The sequence below is a fragment of the Oryctolagus cuniculus genome, chromosome 4, assembly GCF_964237555.1.
Source record: "Oryctolagus cuniculus chromosome 4, mOryCun1.1, whole genome shotgun sequence".
Lineage (NCBI taxonomy): Eukaryota > Metazoa > Chordata > Mammalia > Lagomorpha > Leporidae > Oryctolagus > Oryctolagus cuniculus.
In genome coordinates, this window is record NC_091435.1 from 174,993,778 (window position 1) to 175,015,070 (window position 21,293).

The window sequence follows — 21,293 nt, forward strand, 5'->3', positions numbered from 1 at the left end:
CTCGCCAAGCCTCCGTTTCGTCACCTGAAAATGCAGCACCCCTTCCTCACTGGTTGCTCTGAGGTACAAATGCAGTTCTCCATGACCAGTGTGTAGTCAGCGCCTGCAGCCCAACAGCCCCAAGTAAACACGAGCTGATGCTGACACGAACCGTCTCAGCAGGGCTGCAGACACAAACCCACCAGGCTCGGTGCTGGGTCCCAGTGCGTCAAGCCTGGATCAGATCTCGCACACGGACAGGCCTGCACACTCAGCCCACCCCAGCACGGACGCCGTCCTGCTTTTCCTCTGCTGCACGGCGGGAGGCAGGTCAGAGGGTCAGACCTCAAGCTCCAGGCTGCTGGCAGGCACGTCAGCTCTTCCTGCCTTGGTGAGGCACAGAATTCCAGGGAGACTCCTGGGACGTTTCCCCACACTGAAGTTACCACAGTGTAGGTTCGTTGCCCCCAGCCTAGCCCCTCTGAGGATGAAAGGTAAGTGAATGCCTGGCTTGGCCCCTGGTCCCCTCCAGTTTCTGGGGAGTCCCGGGCTCCTCTGGGCCAAGCCCTTTAGATGGGCTTGGGTTTTTCTCTGGGTTGCAGAGTGCTGAACTCTACAAATGGCTAAGATCACTGGACAATCAGTGTGCACGTGGCTCCCAGGTGTGGCCAGCAGAGGCCTGTCTCCATCCCAGGGCCTCCATAGGTTTCCTTTTCTTTTTGAAAAGATGTATTTATTTATTTATTTATTTGAGAAGCAACACCATGGAGAGAGAGGCAGAGACAGATTTGGGGTCACTCCCCAAATGGCCGCAAAGGCCAGGGCAGGACCAGGCTGCAGCCAGGAGCCCGGAACTCTGGATCCCCCGGTGGCAGGGCCTCACGTACTGGGCTGGACTGTAAGTGGAGCTGCTGGGACTTGAACTGGCACCCATATGAGATGCTGGCATCGTGGGCACAGTGTAACCCCCTACACCTCAATGCCGGCCCTCAGTGAGTTTCACGTGGTGTGGGGGAGCCAGCTCCGGCCGGCTCTTGAGTGTCTTCCCAATTCCATGTCCAGGAAAAGCACGAAAGCAGATTGAAATCCGTCAGGATGAGAGTACTCACATCACAGAACTACAAAGCGAGACTTTGTTCAGAGAGTCAATTGTCACGCGCTTGTGAGGCACACCAGCGGCTCCGGTATTTAATTCTGAGCAAAGAACCATACTAAACCCCTACTTACACAACCACAGAACAAGAAGAAAATACTACTATACTAGCTTGAAAGAAATGAAAATTGAAAATGTCCTTTATTTTTCAATTTTTTTCCATTCTTTTCTAAAGATTTATTTGAAAGGCAGAATTTTGAAGAGAGAAAGAGAGAAGAGTGAGAAAGATCTTCCATTAGTTGATTCGCTTCCCAAATGGCCTCAATGACCAGGACTGGGCCGGACTGAAGCCAGGGGCCTGGAACTCCATCCAGGTCTCCCACAGGGGTGCAAGGGCCCAAGCACGTGGACCATGTTTGCTGCCTTTCTCAGATGCAGTAGCAGGGAGCTGGGTCAGAACTGGAGCAGCCAGGACTTGAACTGGTGTCCTGTGGGATGTTGGCATTGCGCTAGCAGCTTAACCTGCTGTGCCCCAAATGCTGACCCCTGGTTTTCAGATGTCCCCATAGCAGACTGTGGCTTATGAAAGAAAGAGTGGTAGCGGACAAGCCAAGATCTTTGCTTAGGTTTGAAATAACCCTAAAATACCCAGTGTTGGTAAATCCATCTGCAATAGGCCATTCGTTTAGCGGCATGTTTTGAACTCTCATTTAGCATGCAAAAGAACTGTGCGTGATAAACCACATATTTCCACGGACAAAAACATCAGAGATACTGAATGTGTCTAGAAACATACGCAAAACACAATCTAAAACTTTTACGTGTTTTTACCTATTATTTTGTTTCAATGAGTCTGAACTGTATGTCAATGCTAGCGTTAGTGTGTCCTCTCTAGCCCCTTCTAGAATCTTCCGTGGTAAAGCAGTGCCCGTGGCTAAGGGTCAGACAGCTTTATCTGAGACCTCTCTCTGCAGGAAGGATCTGAAGTGTGGCAGACACTCCGGAGGCTGGAACGGCCAGTTTCTCGGAGCCCAAGGTTTGTTCCTGCACTGAGCTGCAAGCAAGGCTGTGAGGCTGTGAGGTAGGGAAGCAGGTGAGGGGCTCAGTCATAGTGGGCCTTGCCCTTGGCGACCTCGGCGCTGGGCAAGTCTCCGTTGCAGAGCATCTGGAGTGGGGGAGGGGGCCTGTCTTCCAAGGGGCACTTGGTCATCTTGGTCAGGTACTTTCGAAAGGCCTTCTGGATGACTGCGGCACCCCGCTCCTCCTCCTTCCTCTTGGTGGTGGTGACGATGGGCTCGTAGAGCTTCTTGAAAGGGTTTGCTTCCATGAACTTCTCCTCCATCATTGCTTTCATGCTGTCCGGGCAGCTGGAGTCGCCGAGCACCCTGGTGGTGAATGCAAAGAGAATGTCCAAGCAGTGGAGCCGGTCCCCGCTCACCATGGGCAAGTCCATCACTAGAAACTGGAATTTGTTCGGCTTTGCCACCCGCAGAGGCTCCGGCAGGGCATCGGCAAAGTCGGAAAGGGCAGAATAGGCGATGAACTGCGTTGCTTCTGGGTCAAACTTCTCCCACACTTCGTAGAATATTTCGAAGTCGTCCTCGCCCAGGGGGTCCTCACTCTCCTCCGTGGCCGTGTTGAAGTTCTCCAGGATCACGGCGATGTACATGTTGACCACGATGAGGAAGGAGATGATGATGTAGCTGACGAAGTAGGCGATGGCTATGGCCGGGAGGTAGCGGTTCCGGGAGGCGTTCTCCGCCTTCAGCATGGGGCTGAGCAGGGAGTCCCAGCCCGCGGACGTGGTGATCTGGAAGAGGCAGAGCATGCTCCTCACGAAGGTCCTGAAGTTGAAGATGTCGTCGACGCCGGGCTGCGGGCTGACGTCAGAGAAGCAGTTCATGCCGAGGATGGCGTAGATGAACATGACGAGGAAGAGGAGGAGCCCGATGTTGAACAGGGACGGGAGCGACATCATGAGCGCGAAGAGCAGCGTCCTGATGCCCCGGGCCGCCCGCACCAGCCTCAGGACGCGGCCGATGCGGGCCAGGCGCACGATCCGGAAGAGCGTCGGAGGGAAAGGAATGTGCTTCTGGTTCTCCAGGGCGGACACCATCGTGCCTGAGCACAAGGAGAAAGGGCAGCGGTCAGAGCGCCGCCAGCAGGCCCCGGGCCGCCCTGGCCGCCACGGGCCCCCTCAGAACCGCGGACCCTCGCCCTCCAGTCCTGCTAATGCATGCACAAAGCTGAGATTCTTGTTTGCCCACTTCAGGGAAAGCATCTACCTGTGCCTTAACCCGGAACATAATTCCGTGCGATTTAGGTGGATGTTGGGTGGGATACGGCGTCTGTTAAAGACCAGTTGTGTGAGTCATCCCCTGTACTTGCAGTACGCTAGCTACGTTGGGTTTGTAAAGCCACTCACGGGGAAACAAGTGGATAGCTGTCCGTATTTACTGACGATACGGTGTGGAATGCAAATGCAACGCATTGGAGTCTCCCAGATTGCACTGCCAGGAGAAACTCCTGCTGGACAAGTTTGACCGCAGCCTGAACTGCCCGTGGGAATGGTCAGCCTCCGACTTCAACGTTCGCTGAACCGTTTGAAGCTCTGCATCAGTGCAGGGCGCTCTGGAGGCAGCCTGGGATGGCAAGGCCAGCGCACTGGTCGAAGAGCCACAGCGTGCGCGGGCTGGACCAGGAGGGAAGTGTGGGCTGGACCAGGAGGGCAGAGCGGGCTGGACCAGGAGGGAAGTGCAGGCTGGACCAGGAGGGAAGTGCGGGCTGGACCAGGAGGGCAGCACAGCCTAGACCAGGAGGTCAGCACGGCCTAGACCAGGAGGTCAGCACGGGCTGGACCAGGAGGTCAGCATGGGCTGGACCAGGAGGGCAGCGCGGGCTGGACCAGGAGGGCAGTGTGGGGCTGCTCACCCTTAGGCTAAAACTGCCCTCGGGTCCCTAGTCGTCTGCATGCTCAGCCCAGGGACTCTGAGTTCCAGACTCACAAACACTGGGAGACTGCTGATCGGCAGGCACTCCATAAATGGCATCTCAAGCCGAACTTTGTGCAAACAACTGAATATTTGGCCTAAAATGTCTCCCTTTTCTCTCCTTGTCTGCTCTGCAGGCAAGTGATACAAGGATTTAAAGCAACTCACATGTTGGGCCAAGTATTCTAGAATGGCTGGAACCTGCTTGCCTTGTGTAGACATGGCCTGGTTCCTGCTCCTAAGGTCCTCTAAGGTCATTAGGAGTCCTGGCAGTGCGGCTCTGCCCTCCCTAATGACTGAAGAGAACGAGCTGACAAGACACTTGCCGGTGGCTCAGTGGTCCCACCACCTCAGTCGGGCAGTCGTCCCGCAGGACGTGACTTTGTCGCCAGCTCAGCACTGTCCGTCCTTTACGACCACCTCTCTCATAAATGCATCCTCGGTTAATCGAGCCCACAGTAACCCAGCCTCTCCGAGCTCCACTCTCCGTTCCGTGTGGTTGGCACACGGTGAACTCCTAGCGAAAGACTCGCTCCCGCTGCCACCGCTGTGTGCTCTAAAACCTAAGAAGGAGCCGGCAGAAGTGCCGAGCCAAAGTGCGGGTGGCGGCTGTCCCCCAGAGGCATCCACAGTCCTGCCCATGGGGAGAGGAGGACCGGGCCTCATGTGCGGATTTTCTCGTCCACTGGAGCAAACGCTGTCGAGGACAGAAGGCAGAGACACTGCCACGCGCTGCCCGGGTTCTGGCACTTCCTGGAAAGAGCTGTGGACGTCCTCTGTCTATCAGAGAAAGAGCTCGTGGGCGCTCAGAGGGCTGCCCCGGCTCATCCTGGCGCCGTCTGCTGCTGTCCGCCTCCCCAGCATGTGTGGTTGGGTCTGACTCCTACGGATTAAAGGCCGACTTAGCTACAAGTATGCAGAAGGACCCACTGCTAAACTGCATCTGTGTCACCTCACGGCCCAGGAACAAGAGTGGAGACCTGCAGCCCGGATGTGTTCTCTGGACATCTGCATAGCTGCGGCTGCAACAGGACCAAAATGCTTGATCCAGCCCATCTGTTTGGTCACCCGTCTGAGCCTGCACAAAAGCGTGCATTGTGAAATCCGTTTTCTTTGTCTTCGTTGCTTTTTTGAACTATGAGAAGGGCTCATGGACAGCTTTATGTGATTACAAAAAGTCAACTGAATACATTAGTTAGAGTCAGACTTTAAAAACCCAGAGTAAATTCTTATGGCTTAGCCATAAAGAATTTAATTTCACAGTTGATTTATGTGTGTGTTTTACAAAAAAGGCACCTGGCAGTAACCATCTTTGTTTTCTCTTTCTCTTTCCGTAAGCCTTCCGATGATCTTGCCTATGGTGGGGAGATACACTGATGACAGGGTGAGGCTGGTGGGCGATGAGGTCAACGGAGTAGAGACAAGGGCAGCTCGTAAAGGGGCTGCGTCCACACGGGACGCAAGTGGACAGAGGCGCTGCCAGCCACAGACACACTCTTGGAAGCGCAACCTCAGATGGGCCTTGGGGCCTAGACAGCACATGAGGAATGCACTCCAACACCACAGGGACACAGTTGAATCTGGCATCCGTGCGGGTTTTGCAGTAAGGAGAAACAAGGCCACCAACTGTCAAATCCTTAAAACTATAAAATGCTCCTTCGAGCTTACAGTTGCACAGGAAAGGTAGAAGCGTGGGTCTAAAACCCGGATAAATCATATACCACCACAAAAACTTCCAGGTCATCTTAGTTTTGCCAGCTCCCCTGAGCAAATCACCCACCTAATTGTTTAGTTCAATGTTGTAGACAGTCAGGGGAAGGAAACTATTCTCTCGTTCCTAGCAGCTTCCTGCGAGAACGGCATTAGTGCACCTGTCTTTCTGTGCGGGAATCGCCTGAAGCCTGAATGCTGCTTGGAGGATGGTCTGGAAGTGCTTCCAAATGACCGGTTTCCAAGTTTGCTTTTGGAGGTCGATGGAAGCCCCGAGGCTGAGATTTTTACTTACTGACAATAGACAGAACCACGACCACACCATCAAATAAGTTCCAGCCATTGGTGAAGTAGTACTGCCTCAAAGCAAAGACTTTGACGAGACACTCTGCCGTGAAGATGACCACGAAGGCGACGTTGAGGTAGTCCAGGACGGCCGTCATGGCTCGAGACTGCTCGGTCGTCTCCATCATCATGCTGACCATGTTCAGGACGATGAGGAGGATGATGATGATGTCAAACACTTGGCTTGTGACTAAGTCGAACACGAGACCTTGACATTTGTTCTGAGGGAAACACAGAGAGAAATAACAGGTCATTCGGAGTGGGAAGAAGGGTGCCACGCACACTGAGAGGCGCGTCAAACACGCGCCTGCTCTTTCCCAACGAAGCGGTTCCTTAGGAACTGCACATCCTTTCCAGCGGGCAGGAAGCGCTTGTAGAGCCCTGGGCCGCTGTGCAGACTTCTGTTTAAACTTCATCAGATAACTGGCGTGAAGCGCTTGGGCTTACAGCTTTAATGCCATTTTAAAACAAAAAATATTAGCAAAGCCTTAGTGACAAAATAACTTCGATGTGAAGGATAATGCTATTGGGCTGAATTAAAACAGCTCATGTTGGATTATGTCATAAAAGTGATGAACTTGGTGGCTGCACTTCATCTGCTTGTCCTGCAGTCACTCCAGTGCAGAGAACACCTGCTCACACGGGACACCGCAGAAAACGTCAGTCACGTCCCTGAGGCTCCATCGGCCAGGTTGGCTCCTCAGAGCTTATCCTTAACCAAAACTCTTAATTTCAAGCAACTCTTTTTTTTTTTTTTTTTTTTTTTTGTAGTCAAGCAATTCTTGAATGCCAGTTTTCTAATTTTTGTTCATTTGAAGATAAATAGATAAATGGGCTTCTTATTAAGTGACTATTAAAAATGGAAACAAAAATCTGATTATATTATTGTTGATGAAATTGTACGCTGGTTTCTATATGGATGGCCACACTGTTCCCTAAATTTGTATGGCTGACGGTTCTGGCACAAGTTCTGATTTGACTCTGTGTGCCTGATCCACCATGTGCGGTGAAAGGACTCAATTATTTCATGGTTTTCTTTACTGTAACTGCTGTGAAGCACTGCTTAGTGAAAACTGTCCTTAAACACAAACTCCCACACTTGAGTCACTGGCGTTCTCGAGTGCATGCGTGGTTTCATAATACCTGCACATATCGGGTTATTTTATATCACCCAGTCGAAGTATGCATACCCTGGTCTGCACAGAGAATGCAGGGACCTGTAAGCCACATCTTTCGGCCCCAGGGACCTGTCATGGTAACCCAGGCCGCAGATGATGCTGCCTCCTGGTGACAACCGGGGATGAAGATGTAGCACACAGCTGAAGAGCTAGTGTGCAGTAGAAGGAAAGCAGTCGGGTGCTGAGCGTGGGGCTGACGCTTCCTCTCATCGTTGGTCACTGACTGCGTTTAAGCGGCAGAGACCAGAGGATGGGGAACTCCGAGGAGGTCTGAGCTCTGTCCTGAACATGTTCAGTCTGCACTACCAGGAGGGCGTCCAGGGGCCGTGAGCAGAAGCAGCGCAGGGGCAGGAGTGAGGCGTGGCGGTCAGAGGTCAGTGGCATCAGTGCTAATATGGATTAAAACCATGAGCGTGAACATCAGCACTCGGAAGACCAGGGGCCAATGGGAGGACACGGGCAGGGACGCTGCATGTAAGTTGGTGACGTCCGAATCCTGCGCTGGGTGCTCCAAGGCTTTTGGTAAGAAGCCTGGAGAAGTCACCGGACGGTCAGGTGCACTGCCCATGTGAGGACGCGCCTGGGAAGTCAGGTGGGAGAGGAGAAGAGGGACAGAGAGTGAGGGGAGCCAAGTGCGGGAGGCGGCTGTAGAGGTCATTGTAACTCCGGGACAGAGGGGACTAGAAGCGTAAGTGACCTAAGAGGCAGATGGCCCAGAAGCATTCTCTGTGACGGACAGTTACCCCTAGCGTCAGACCCAGTGAGGAAGCCACCCCGCAGGGACGTGTGGATGATTCTAAATCCCCTGACTGTGGCTGGAAATGAAATGGATGAATGTTCAGGTTAAAACAGCTGGATTTTCCTGCCTGAGAAATTGCTATTCATTTGTTGCAAAGGTCAAAAAAGAGTATTTCGATTTGAGAGATTAAAAAGTAAGTCCGTGGTGTGTGTAAAGGGCTGACAGTTGACTGGACGTCTTAGCTCAGACGTAGCGGTGTCTGGCGATAAGGTGTTGGATTGGCGTCCACTAATACTGCTCTCCAGACGGAATGGGGACGTCGAGACACAGGTGCAGCGTTCGCTGCCAGATTGCCTTGTCTATCAGAATGATTGACTGGGAGCTGCAGTCACACCGCGGGGTCTGTGACTCGGTACCCACGCCCCGTGAGAAACCTGCTGTAACGCACACTGGGGTGACGCGGGGCCTGGCTTCCCTGCGCTAACGGAGTCCGCGCCCAGGGTAAGGTCGCTCCTTGCGGATCCGCAGGGCCGGGGCGCTGTGACTGGCACGGCCATGGGCGGCACTGCTTGGAAGTGTGTCTTTTGAGTCTTCAGTTCTAGCCCTAGAGCCTACTGCTGTTGAGTCGGAGGCTGATAACAAAAACACCCTCGGGCCGGGTGCCACCGAGTGCTGAGAGCTGCGGTGGACCAAGCTTCGCTCCCCTGGGCCTGGTGCTTGAAGGGCAGCCCCAGTCCCCCGCCTGCTGCTGGCGGAAAACCCCTCTCCCGGATGCCGCCCGACTCTCCAGCCTCCACCCGCTCGGCCTGCCCTGGCAGCTGCCAACGGGGGACCCGGATTCAGAACTTGTGCACATACATGTGCTGTCTTGGGGATGGAGTCCAGCCACAAATTTATCTGTTTCAGATAGACCTGATACACACAGGGGATTCATCTTGTATACCTTATACACACAGGTAATTCTATATAACATTTTTAGTGCATCTCGGTTTTTTATGGAGGAAATTATTTTTCAAAATGTATTTCATTTATTGCTGTTTAAAGCCTCATCAGTTTGGAGTAAGAATAATTGTCCAGATTTATGGGATACAGTGTGACACCTCAGTGCAAGTATACGATGTGCACTGCTCAGCCAGGTTAACCAGCATTTCCCCGCTCATCACTGCACTGAGACTGGAGCCCCAGGCTCCCTCCTCCCGTCGCCCAGAAAACATGCAACAGGTTGTCGTGCACTACAGTCACCCCACTAGGAACGGAACCTTCTATCCAGCTCCAATTTGGGGCCTGTTATCCAATCCCCCCTCCCCCATGAGCCTCTAGTAATTGCTAGTCTACGCTCAGATGGAGTTTCTTCAACATCCACTTCTGGGGGGAACTATGCAGTATCTCTGTTTGGCTCATTTCACTCAGTATTATGTCTTCCATTTATATTCATTTTGCTGCAAATGACAGGGTTTCATTTTTCACAGCCGAATAATAGTCCACGTGTGTGCAGACGTTTTCTTTATCCACACCTGATCTCATGTGGTTCACATGCAGCCAGATGTGGAATTTTCTACTTGTGATGTCGTGTTGGTGCTCAGAAAATTGTGGGCTTTGGAGCACTTGGGATTTCAGATCATCATGTTTAATCTGTGCCTGATGATTTAATTCTCTCACATGTGTATTTAACCTTCCTCCCTCTCACTTGGACTGCACGCTCCTAGCCAAGTGCTGCTCCTGGCTTTCCCTGTAGCACCTGATAAGGCAGGGCTCAGAGAAGAAATCAACAAACCATGGCCCACAGGACAAACCCAACCAACCACCTGTTTCTGCATCGCTCATGACCTAGGGTGAGTTTTATATTTTTAAATGCTTGGGGAGGAAAAATCAGACGATGAAGCCAATGTCATGGCACATGAAATGACGTGAGACCCCCGCTTTCCGTGTCTTACTCTCCGTGGCTCTATTTGTGCCACGGTGGCAGAGCTGAGGCAGCGGCAGGGACCACGGCTGGCTAAGCCAAGACTTAACTCTCTGGTCCTTCACAGGAAAAACAAAACTGCCAGCCCTGCTCCACCAAGTTCGTCACAAACACTGGTAACGGGGAATGAGCTGTATCAGCTCAGCCACTCACACCAGTTAAGGTGGTGAAAGACGCTGCGAACGCATCTTGACTGCTCGAGTCCCAGCTGCTGTGCCCGCTTCCTGCAGTGGGTGCACACAGCGCCTTCGTCAGCACCCCGCAAGCACACTGCATGGCTGCCTAGGCTCTTACCACCGACCCTTAACACCTGAATGCTGGAGTGCATCTGGGATGTTGTGAGCTCTCAGTGCCTGCAAACCAAAGTCCCAAGAGAAAGGCACGGCAGAAATCCAGGTTACTCAGAACCACCCATTCAATGCAGGTTGCTCTCACCAGAGGCCTTGGGATGGGCTTTTGGGGTTTTTTGGTTCCTAATTTTTTCATGGCATTATAGTACTTCTTCTGTTCTTCGGTCATAAAGATGTCTTGGCCACCTAAGTATAGGGAGAAGACAAGAGATTGCCTTGATTTTGGGGCTAAGTTCTGAAATTTAGAAGCAACTTCAAGTTTACATTGCATTTCTGTCAACAGTCCTTACAATTCCAACGGAAGCACAAGAAGTTGGACCCTAGGGAGAGCTAGAAGGAAACAGTTTTAAAGTTAAGGAACAAGAGAGAAATAAGGTTATATTTACTAGTTGTATACCACTTTTTACAACGTAAATATCACAAATTCATTGCAAATATTCACAGAATCTTTATAAAAACTGAATATGTTTTATGTTGCATAAATCAAACTGCAATGCAATAAAAATAGAAATTGGTAACAAAAATTTAGACAAAATCCCATAATGTGGCAATTAAATTCTCCTAAAATGATACATTGACACTACCAAATGAGGTTTCACAAAATCTACTCAGAGTCATTTCCAGAAAAGGAAACCCATAGTTTCAATTATTTTCATTACTGAGCAAGAAAGAAACAGAAAAAAGACTTGGATTTTCAGTGTTTGGAAATGAATGGACAAGCTGTTTAGAAATGCTGTGTAAAGTAAACAGAATTCTTCTAGAAGCACAGCTGAACCTGAACACAGTGAGAAAAATCTCCAGGGTCTGAGAGCGGAGAGGCCCAGCGACGGAGCCGGGGCGAGGGTTTGCACAGCAGCAGGGCACTGCCTGCGATGTCCTCATTCCTCTCAGGGCCTGGGTTCGAGTCCCGGCTCTGCTCCTGCTGTCTGCCAATGGAGGCCTTGGCTGGCAGCAGCTGATGGCTCAAGCAGTCGGGTCCCTGCCATCCACTGCGGACCTGGGTTGAGTTCCTGGCTCCAGGCTCCCGGCCCAGGCCCGGTGTTGTGGGTGTCTGGGGAGTGAAGCAGTGAATGGGAGGGCTCTGTCTCTGTCTACTCGAGTGAGGAATTAGCTGCAAAGCCACAGCTGGCATGAGAGGCACCTGCTGATCTCTACGAGCTGGAATCTCGAGCACTAGCGACTGTGAGAGTTACTAACCGTCAGGAAGCAAAGGGAAGGGGCTGGGCAGAGGAGGGAGGCACAGGTGTCCCCGCAAGCATCTGGTGCCTCTTGGTGCCCACTGACAGGACGAGGAAGAAAACAACATGTGTCCACAGCAATGCATGACACCCAGGGAACTGGCTCTGCCTTTTTTTTTTTTTTTGACAGGCAGAGTGGACAGTGAGAGAGAGAGACAGAGAGAAAGGTCTTCCTTTGCCGTTGGTTCACCCTCCAATGGCTGCCGCGGCCGGCGCATCACACTGATCCAAAGGCAGGCTGGCTCTGCCTTGATTTCGAGTAGAACACTAGGCTGGCCTGACAGCCTGTGACTCCAGGTCTGTCTTGATGAGAATTCAGGGTCTGAATTTACTACGCCAGTATGCACCAACAGTATACAGCCTGGGAGTTAACAGGTTGTTTTGGGATGCTGGGCATAACCATGTCTCCCAGGAATCAGACTTGTCATGATAGTACTAAGACTGCTATTCTGAGACTACAGACTGTGTGAGAGAAAGACAGTGACCGACTGCAGGAAGTCTTACTATTACCATCCGCTGTGCCCTTGAGGACCAGGTTTCTCAATGTGGAAAGAGGAGAGAGATGGATCAGAGGAGTGGCTGACTGACAACTTGGAAGCACTGAACCTGAGCCGTCAGAATGCCCGTTTTCACACCGTGTTTCCGGGTAGTCCTGAGTTTGAGGCAGCTCCCTCTACTGGGGAGGCCTGGAAGCAGCGGCAAGGAGCGTGGCGGACTACGGCCTGCAAGGACCTGACTCCAGACCCGGGCAGCAGGCAGCCTGCGCCTGGTGTATCCGGTCCTGCCGGCGAGTAACAGAGCTGTCACATAGGAGGACCTCATTAGATCCTGACTTGAATCAAAACAAATGAAAATTTAATAAAAATAAATACAACAGAGAATTCATAAATAAATCTAAGAAAATTAAAGGCTCAGGGGAAACTGAACATGGATTTTAGTATTTGATGAATTCAAAGAAAAATTTTTTAGATGTGACAATGTAATTATGGTTTTTTTAAAATTATTTATTTGCAAAGGACAGTGGTAGAGAAGGAGACAGACAGATAGACAGACACACAGACACACACCTTCCATCTACCGGTTCATTCCTCAAATGCCCACATCAGCTGGTGTTGGGCCAGGCAGAACCCAGGAGCCCAAAACTCCAAGTCTCCCACACAGGTTGCAGGGACCCAGATATTTGAGCCATCGTCTGCTCTCTCCCAGATACATTAGCAGGAAGTTGGATCAGAAGCAGAATGGCCGGGACTCCAGCCAGGCACTCTGATATGGGATGCTGGCTTCACAGGCGCCTTAACCCTGGGTATGAGGCCCACCGCTGTGGGAATGTCTAAAAAGAGACAGATGCTGGCATATTTATGAAGGAAATGATGTGAGACTGTAGTCTATGTACGTTTATTTGCTCCATTAAAAAATAGGGTTGAGTAAGCGTGTAGATGACACAAGGACATTCTTCAGTCAATAAGATGTGGTGCTAGGTGCTGGGTGTCTATACCTTTGTGCATGTTAACAAAAGTCAAACAGACGGGTGCTGCGGGCTGATCGGCATCTGATGGAAGCTCGGATCTGACATCCAAGTTGTCAGTGTGGATTACAATCCAGACGCGCGTCCCAGAGGTGATTCACACTTCTGGTGCAGAACTGAGACAGCCGCCTAATGACAGCAAACGAAGGCTGGCTGAAAACGAGGTTCATTTCGTGTAAATCACAAGAGCTCAACACAGAAGTAGCGAAGTCTTAGAGCTAAGGGCGCGTATTTAGCCATATGACTCTGGGACGAGAAATGCTCAGGTCATGAATATGAGAAAAGCAGTCAAAAAGAGTGAGATGCAGTGACTTAAAAGCACTAATATCTGTAAATCAAAACATCATCAAGAAAATATAAGAACAACAAATGCTGGTGAGGCTGTGGGGAAAAAGGCACCTTAATCCACTGTTGATGGGAATGAAACTGGTGCAGCCACGGTGGAAGTCACATGGAGGTCCCTCAGAAATCTGAACATGGACCTACCATATGACCCAGCCATCCTCCTGGGAATTTACCCAGTGGAAATGAAATCAGCACACGAAAGCATTATCTGCACCCCATGTTTATTGCATCTCAATTTGTAATGGCTAAGATATGGGATCAACCCAAATGTCCATCAACTGTAGACTGAATAAAGAATCATGGGATATGTGCACCATGGACTATTACACAGTGGTAAAAAAAAATATTAAAATCCTGCCATTTGCAACAAAATGGATGCAACTGGAAAACATTCTATTTAGTGAAATAAGCCAGTCCCCAAAGGACAAATACCATACGTTCTCCCTGACCTGTGGTAACTAACAGAGCACCCAAAAGGTAATCTATAGAAATGAAACAGACACTTTGAGACGCAGTGACTTTGAGCAGCCCTTGTCTCGACTGTTGAGGAACAGGTGAACAGGTGAACAGGTGTTTTTTGTTTGTTTGTTTTTGTTTTTTGCTTACTATTTGTTGAACTCTTTACTTAGTATAGAGTCAATCTTCTGTGTTGAAAGTTAATTGAAAACAGATCTCAGTAAAAAAAAATAAGAATGCGAATAGCAGAGGGAGGAGAAAGGGTGGGAGTGCAGGTGGGAGGGCGGGTTGGGTGGGAAGAATCACTCTGTCCCTAAAGTTGTGTTTATGAAATGCATGAAGTTTGTATACCTTAAATAAAAGGTTTCTGGGAAAACAATTTTTAAAACGAAACATAAATACCAAAGAAAATATAAGAAGCAAGTCACCACTTGGACTTAGTATAAAAAATGCATAAGAAAATGGTGGCAACCCCAGTCTTAACAATGAACTTCAGGCAGAAAGAAACAGTTCTTGAGAAAGAAATACTCACGGCCTGTAAGCTGCGGGAAAATGTGTAGCCTCACTAACAAGCAGACAAATAAGTACAGAACCACGAGAGAACGCCTTTTCCCATCAGCTATAAAGGAGAATAGCAATGCTAACAGCCAGAATGATGAATTTCACAGCATGTCTTTAGTGCCTTACGTGCTCTCATTCTAGGAACTACTCCTGACTAAATAAACAGAAAAATCCTGAAAATAATTGGATTGTTTTAGAAGGGCAGGAAATTTGGAAATGACCTGAATGTGTAAACAGAGGGGAAGCCGCAGGATGAATGTGGGATAGAATTCAGCCGTGAGTGTTCTTCAGGCAGAGATGATGTTATGACACAGATTATAGATAGTGAGCCCACAACGTACTGAATTAAAAATAAAAGGGACTCCCAGCCAGGTAAAAGGAATACATATTTGGCTAGAAAGTAACTGGATGGCATTCTGCCAAAATGCCCAGCAATGCCGTCCAAAGTGGTTATCATTTGGTGGTCACTGGAGGGCGATTTCGTTTTCCACATTTACTGCTAAGGTCCTGAGGACTTCAGAATCAGCAAAGAAGCCTCTTCACATGACACTGTGTGGGGAAAACCCTCCCTAGTTCCTCCTCCTCCCCAGCCACCTTCCTTCCAAGTAGGTTCAATAGACCCGCTGAGGCTGGGTGTTGGGTGCCAGGACACAAGTTTGCTGGAAGAGGAGGGCCATCATCTTTACTGTAGGTAGACAAGTGGGATGCCCTTAAATCTGACCATGATGTCACAAATGCTAATCCTGGTAGCTGCTATTCTGCTAAGGGCCACTCAGTATCAGGCTTAATCACAACAGCAGTGTTCACTGAGTAAAGGGTAGGCAGAGAGTAAAACAACGACTTAATAAACCCCGGATGCTCGCAGGGCCCTCCCAACCTTATCCTGGAGGCTCTCCGCCCAGCAGAGGCAGCGGCTCCTTCTTCGTCTCCACGCAGATCCAGTTGCTTTGCACAGCTGTTCAGACCAGAACTGTGTTCCATCAAAGTCCTTGGAGAATGGAGGTGAAATTACCAAGTCAGGACAACCCACATACTTATCTTTCTCTGCTGTTGGTTGAAGTTGTCAATAATAACACCGATAAAGAGGTTCAGACTGAAGAATGAGCCAAAGATGATAAAAATTATGAAGTAGATGTACATACACGAATTCGCCTCGAACACCGGCTGTACGTCTTTCTGTTGGGAGTTTTCAATGGAAGAAAAAGAGAATTACTGGAGGGAAGAACGAGCCGTCCTCACTGCTTACAACCGAAGGGGCTCAGCATGCCATTAACCACACAATCTCTTTGGCACAGATCCAGGCCCTGGGGGAGCTGCTCTTCCGTTTCCCAGCTCAGTCTGGGTGATCACCTAGAGACCCAGAGGCAGCTGCCCCAGCTGGAGGCTGGGCGTTTGTTTGTTTGGTAAATGATGGGGAACCACTGAGGGTCTGTAAGAAGGAGGAGCGGCACAGTCTCTTGGACGTTTGAGAAAGTCCACAGGATGTCTCTGGATATGCAACTAGAAGGAGCCAGACTGGATTGTGGCCACCACAGAAGCAGCACATTGACCTTGGGCAGAAGTGATTAAACTACTAACCACTGAGCTGTGGCCGCCTTCCTACAGAGTCTACTGTTCTACGCAGTTGGTGATCATGGCCTTTCACTGCTGAATTCCTAGCGGCTAGCGTACCTTCCAATACATGGAGTTTCAGTGAGCACAGAATGAATGTGTGAGTGAATGAATGAATGAGTCAGTAAATGATAAAGCTCCCGCCAGAATTTCCCAGCTGAAGGCACAGTCAAGAGCATCTGAGACCCTGTTTGTCCAGGTTCTTTCCACTGCGACTGGCCTTAGTGCTTTAGGGTAGTAGTGAGAGGAGTCCCCTCCCCCGATCACAGTCGGAGAAGCGAGTGTTGACATCTCTGCCATCTGCTGAAGGCGTTTACGATACTTGTTAGCCAACATCTTCCACACAGACTGGTGAGACAGAGCTAGCTATTAAAAACCATTGCTTTCCCCTTTCGACTGGAAGATACCTGACCAGGTCACAGCTGGCTTGAGGCTGTCCATTTCTTTGAATGGAAGATGGACATTAGTATAGAAACCATGTGATGGAAGGAAGGCTCTGCTCTTCAGCGTCTGGCATTTGAAATAAGATTACGCAGCAGGCTAACAGACCTGCAAGTCAGGTTATCGCCATGAGGTAAAAGAATGTCTACATACCTTTACGTTCATCATGTACTTCAAGAACTTTGTGGAAAACAGAATTAAAATAAAAGCTTACTTCACTATGAAAAATTTCCATGTGAGGGTTCTTCAAGAAGTTCAGAGGTAATTTGTATTATGAGCAAACTTCATGGTTTCAAAAAATATTTTACACCAAAGTAAGCTTATTGTTTAATTCCATATTCCAGGAACTCTGTTTTTATTTTAGTTTTTAAGTGTATTGATTTCATTTTATCTGAAAGGCAAAGACACAAAGAGAGAGACAGGCACAGAGAGGTTTTCCATCTGCTGGTTCACTCCTCAAATGGCCTGCCACCGCCAGGGCTGGACCAGGCTGCAACCAGGAGCCCATAACTCAGTGCAAGTCTTCAGCCTGGGTGGGCCCAAGTACTTGAGCTATCACCTGCTACGTCTCAGGGTGCAGAGAGCTGGATTGGAAGGGGAGGAGGTAGGACTCAAGAGGTGCTCCGATAGGATGCATCAGTACCCCAAGTGGCAAATGTCTGCCCCTCACAGATGTTTGAAATACCGCCATACATTGGTTCAGAGGAAGAGGGAACGACAAAAGCTCACCTCATTTGTCCCGAGAGAGTTTTGTGGGGGAGAAAACAGAGATAGAGAAAACTGGAACCCTAAGATGCACATCCTGATTCTCTGTTTGTTCCTAGAGGGCACGTGGGGTCCAGCAAATTGAGGGGGACATGGATGGCAAAGGAAGTGCTCTTGCTTCAGTCCTGCACTCCGTGGGGAAGCTGCTGCTGGGACCGCGTGGGGGACACCGGGCAAGCGGCCTTGCTCCAGGACATGGAGTTGGAGCTAAGGCCTTGCCACAGGGTCCCTTCTAGCAAGCGATGGGAATAGACTCTGGGCCAGGGGCCGCCCGCGTAGGTGACGTGGCAGAAGGAGCTGAAGGAGACATGGCTCGTGGTGTCACTGGTCACAGCTGCAGTATCTGAAACCACCAGAAAGCTCTGTGTCACGCACACAAGGGCTTCGTGCTAGAAACCAGGATCCATCAGCTGGCTTGGACCAGTGCCAGCACGAGCCCAGGTACCCCTCCCTCACCTCCGCTCAACTATCGCTCACTGTGGGAGCGTAGGTAACTCAAACACCTACCACACATCTACGAAAGCTTCTCCCGCCCCCATCTCCACCTCAAGGCTGATGAGTGCCCAAGGCAAAACTGGGTGAAGGTCATGTACTCAAAAAGAAAAAATCAGTGCATTGATGGGGCTGGGGCTGTGGGTAGCGGGTAAAGCCTCCGCCTGCAGCGCCGCATCCCACATGGGCACCGGTTCAAGTCCCGGCTGCTCCACTTCCGATCCAGTTCTCTGCTATTGCCTGAGAAAGCAGTAGAAGATGCCCAAGTTCTTGGGCCTCAGCACCTATGTGGGAGACCTGGAAGAAGCTCTGGCTCCTGGCTTCGGATCAGCTCAGCTCCAACCGTTGCAGCCAATTGGGGAGTGAACCAGCGGATGGAAAACCTCTCTCCCTCTCTCTGCCTCTGCTTTTCAAATAAAATAAATAAATCTTAAAAAAAAAGAAATCGGTGCAATGATACTTTTAGAATAGTTCCCTTGCTATAAATTGTAATTACAGAATGATATTATACATATAATGTATGATTATGCAACTATATTCTCTCTATAAATATTATAATACAAATTATAAGTGTTATAAAGTTAAGTATACACCATTCGCTTTGCCTTTCCAGAAACTTAACATTGCTAGCAAGAGCTCAGACTTAAGCAAATCCAGGGTTGTTGCTATGTGTCTTCCACACAGTAACTCATTCTGCCTGCCTATACATTGATAATGGGAAACTAGGAGGATCATAAGGACTAGCTCCCATTCCTCAGTGCCCTGCCCTTATCAGCTCTGTTGACGCTACGGCTCACTTGTGTCGAATGCTGACAGCATGTCAGGCAGCAGCTCTGCAGACTCCCAGTGCGAGCACACACATGTGCTAGGATGGGAAAACTCAACAGATTTCCTGCGATTCCATTTCTGACTCTACATTTGCCTCCTCTACGCCTGGGCAAGTTCCTTCCTTTCTAGCCCTCAATGTCTCGTCTGAGAAATAGAAACAGAGCGAACTGCTGAATATCCTCCGCCTTTGGGACTCCACGATGACCGTGTGGCAGGACTCAACGGCTGGAAATCACCAGGAGCTCGGCGCAGGGAGCCTGCAGCCACAGCAGTCTCTCTCGTTTGAATTTAATCCAGTCTCGTGGTTTTCTCTAAGACAAGTCATCTGTGAAATCTGGCTTCTGCCTGTCCACCTATTTGGAGAAGAGGTGAGAAACAAATAAAAGCACCCTGGCTTCTGGCTCTACCTCCTACAGCTCCCTTGGTCACCATGGAGACCACGACTAGACCTTGGAGACACACACAAGTGCTTTTAATCAGGTAGTGGCTTTTCTCATAGTTCTCGCCCGAGGGAAATGAGGCCGAGAACCCTGGCTGCTGAAACTGTGGGGCAGGAAGCTCTTGATTGTTCACACACTCACGGTGCCCCCGAGTTAACCCTAGCACTCTGCAACACCGAGGGACAGACTCACATCTCGGGAATCAACCGCAGCATACATAATCTCCATCCAGCCCTTATACGTTGCCTGCAACCAAAGCAGAGACACACGGATGTGACAGCTGACATGTCCACCACAGACACACGCCATGCAGAACGCCAGCCCAGCATGCAAACGCAGAGCAGGGGAGGCCCAACGTGCCGGGAAGACCTGCTTCTACAAAATGGCAGTAGAAGGGGATGCGAGCTTGAGTGTCTTGGACTTCTCTCTTTCATTTTCACAAGTTAAAAAGTTTAAAAACCAAAGAAATGTCTGACTTCAAAGTTGTTTGAAAAGCTGTGGCCCAATATCTGTTTGTTCTGCCTGAGATGTGGCAACTGCTTAAAAGGATGACCTGGAGGGCCAGCAAGGCACCACACAAGACAGAGTGTGATGTCTGAGTAATTACAGGGACGCCACTTGGGCAGCGAGATTCAGTAAGCAACAAAGTCGGGGATGCTCAGGACAGTTCCAGAAGGCCTTGGCTCCCCCTGGAGGAACTAAGATTTGGTCCTGTTATCTCAATGGAGTCCTTGCATTTTTATTAGTTAAAAATGATTTGTAATTCTTAACAGTTTCTTTTTCCCAGTCAAAAACATACCTATCATACTTACCACCTGCAGCAGAGCGAGGTAAGCTTGCCCCACATTGTCAAAGTTGACTTCTGGGTTGACCCAAGAGAAGTTGTCAGTTTGGCATTGGTTTCTATATGTAATGATGGTGTGATTTGTAAACAAATTTGGATCTGTTTTATTAATGCATTTTCCAAACTTTCCAGAAAAGAAGTTTACTCCCACGATACAAAATATGAGCCAGAAAATGAGGCAGACAAGCAAAACATTCAGAATGGCAGGTATGGCACCTATGAGAGCGTTCACCACCACCTTAAGGAAACAACAAAGGAAGAAAAATGGGCAGGACGCACCAAGTCATGATCTTCCCAGGGCAAGCCTGACAGGCAGGGCTGGATGTCTCCTGCTCCCACCCCGTGCCCGGCCCTGCCCTCAGCTCCCGTTGATGAGGGTGTCAGATAGGGGACACTTGCCCTGGGCTTCCGCTTCCTGTATCTCCTGCCCCCACCCCGTGCCCAGCCCTGCCCTCAGCTCCCGTTGATGAGGGTGTCAGAGTCTTAGGGGACACTTGCCCTGGGCTTCCGAAGGGAAGCCAGAGCCCATCTTAGCCATCACAGAAGCTGTTAGGATGGTAACTCTATCCTAGACATGCCTTTCCCTCTCAAACTCCATGCACTGGGCCGAGAAGGGGAAAGACCAGGAAGATCCTGGTGACTGAGGACGGCGCGCCCAGAAGGGCAGCCCACCTCTCTGCTCTCCCCTGCTGCCTGAGCTCCCATCTGACCAGCTGGAGGACGTACCTTCATTCCTTCGAACTGCGACAGCGCCCGGAGTGGCCTCAGAGCTCGCAGAGTCCGGAAGGACTTCAAGGACTTCAGGTTGATGAGGCTGATCACAGACACCTGGTGGAAGAGAAGGGGCAAGTTGTGCACCTGCCTTGGTGCCCAGGGAAGCCGGGGAGGGGCTAAGAGCCCCTTTCCCAAGAGGCAGAGGCATCATGCCCACAGGAACAAGTCAGACCCTGCTGGAAGGGGGAGGGTAGATGGAGAAGCACGTGTCTCCCTGTCTGGCAATTACAGTTCACGCAAGCAGAAATCAGGCACTTTCATCACTGTGTACTTAATGGGGGTCAAAGAAATCTGAGAGATTTTGAACATCAGGCAATCAAAGACACATGGATGATATGTAGTGTGGGATCGGGATGGCTCCCTGTGTCGCTGTGGAGGCGAAGGCAGGCAGGGAGGATTAGCCAGAAAGAACCTTACTAGGACAAATGACCAAGCTTGAAACTGATGTGGATTCAGTGTTGAATGACGGCTAAATTCCTGACGTTGGTCATCGTCTAAACAAAACAATGTCCTTTTTAGGAAATACACTCTGAAGCGCACCAGGGTAAAGTGGCCTCATTCTTGCAACTGAACCTCCAAACAAGGAAAGGAGACGCAGATGGGTGGCGTCTGACTCCCTGGGAAGC

General features: G+C 50.1%; 1 protein-coding gene across 1 annotated transcript in view; it reads right to left on the reverse strand.

Annotated features, from left to right (window-relative positions):
- Positions 1–893: 893 nt before the first annotated feature.
- Positions 894–21,293, reverse strand: part of SCN11A (sodium voltage-gated channel alpha subunit 11) — a 238,289-nt gene continuing 217,889 nt past the window's right edge. The window contains exons 24-30 of the mRNA XM_070073066.1: positions 20,620–20,721; positions 19,862–20,131; positions 19,242–19,295; positions 15,507–15,648; positions 10,433–10,533; positions 6,068–6,338; positions 894–3,193 (exon numbers count right to left, since the gene is read on the reverse strand). Coding sequence (XP_069929167.1) covers positions 2,175–3,193; positions 6,068–6,338; positions 10,433–10,533; positions 15,507–15,648; positions 19,242–19,295; positions 19,862–20,131; positions 20,620–20,721 — 1,959 coding nt within the window. The 3' untranslated portion in view covers positions 894–2,174. The remainder of the gene's footprint in view (positions 3,194–6,067; positions 6,339–10,432; positions 10,534–15,506; positions 15,649–19,241; positions 19,296–19,861; positions 20,132–20,619; positions 20,722–21,293) is intronic.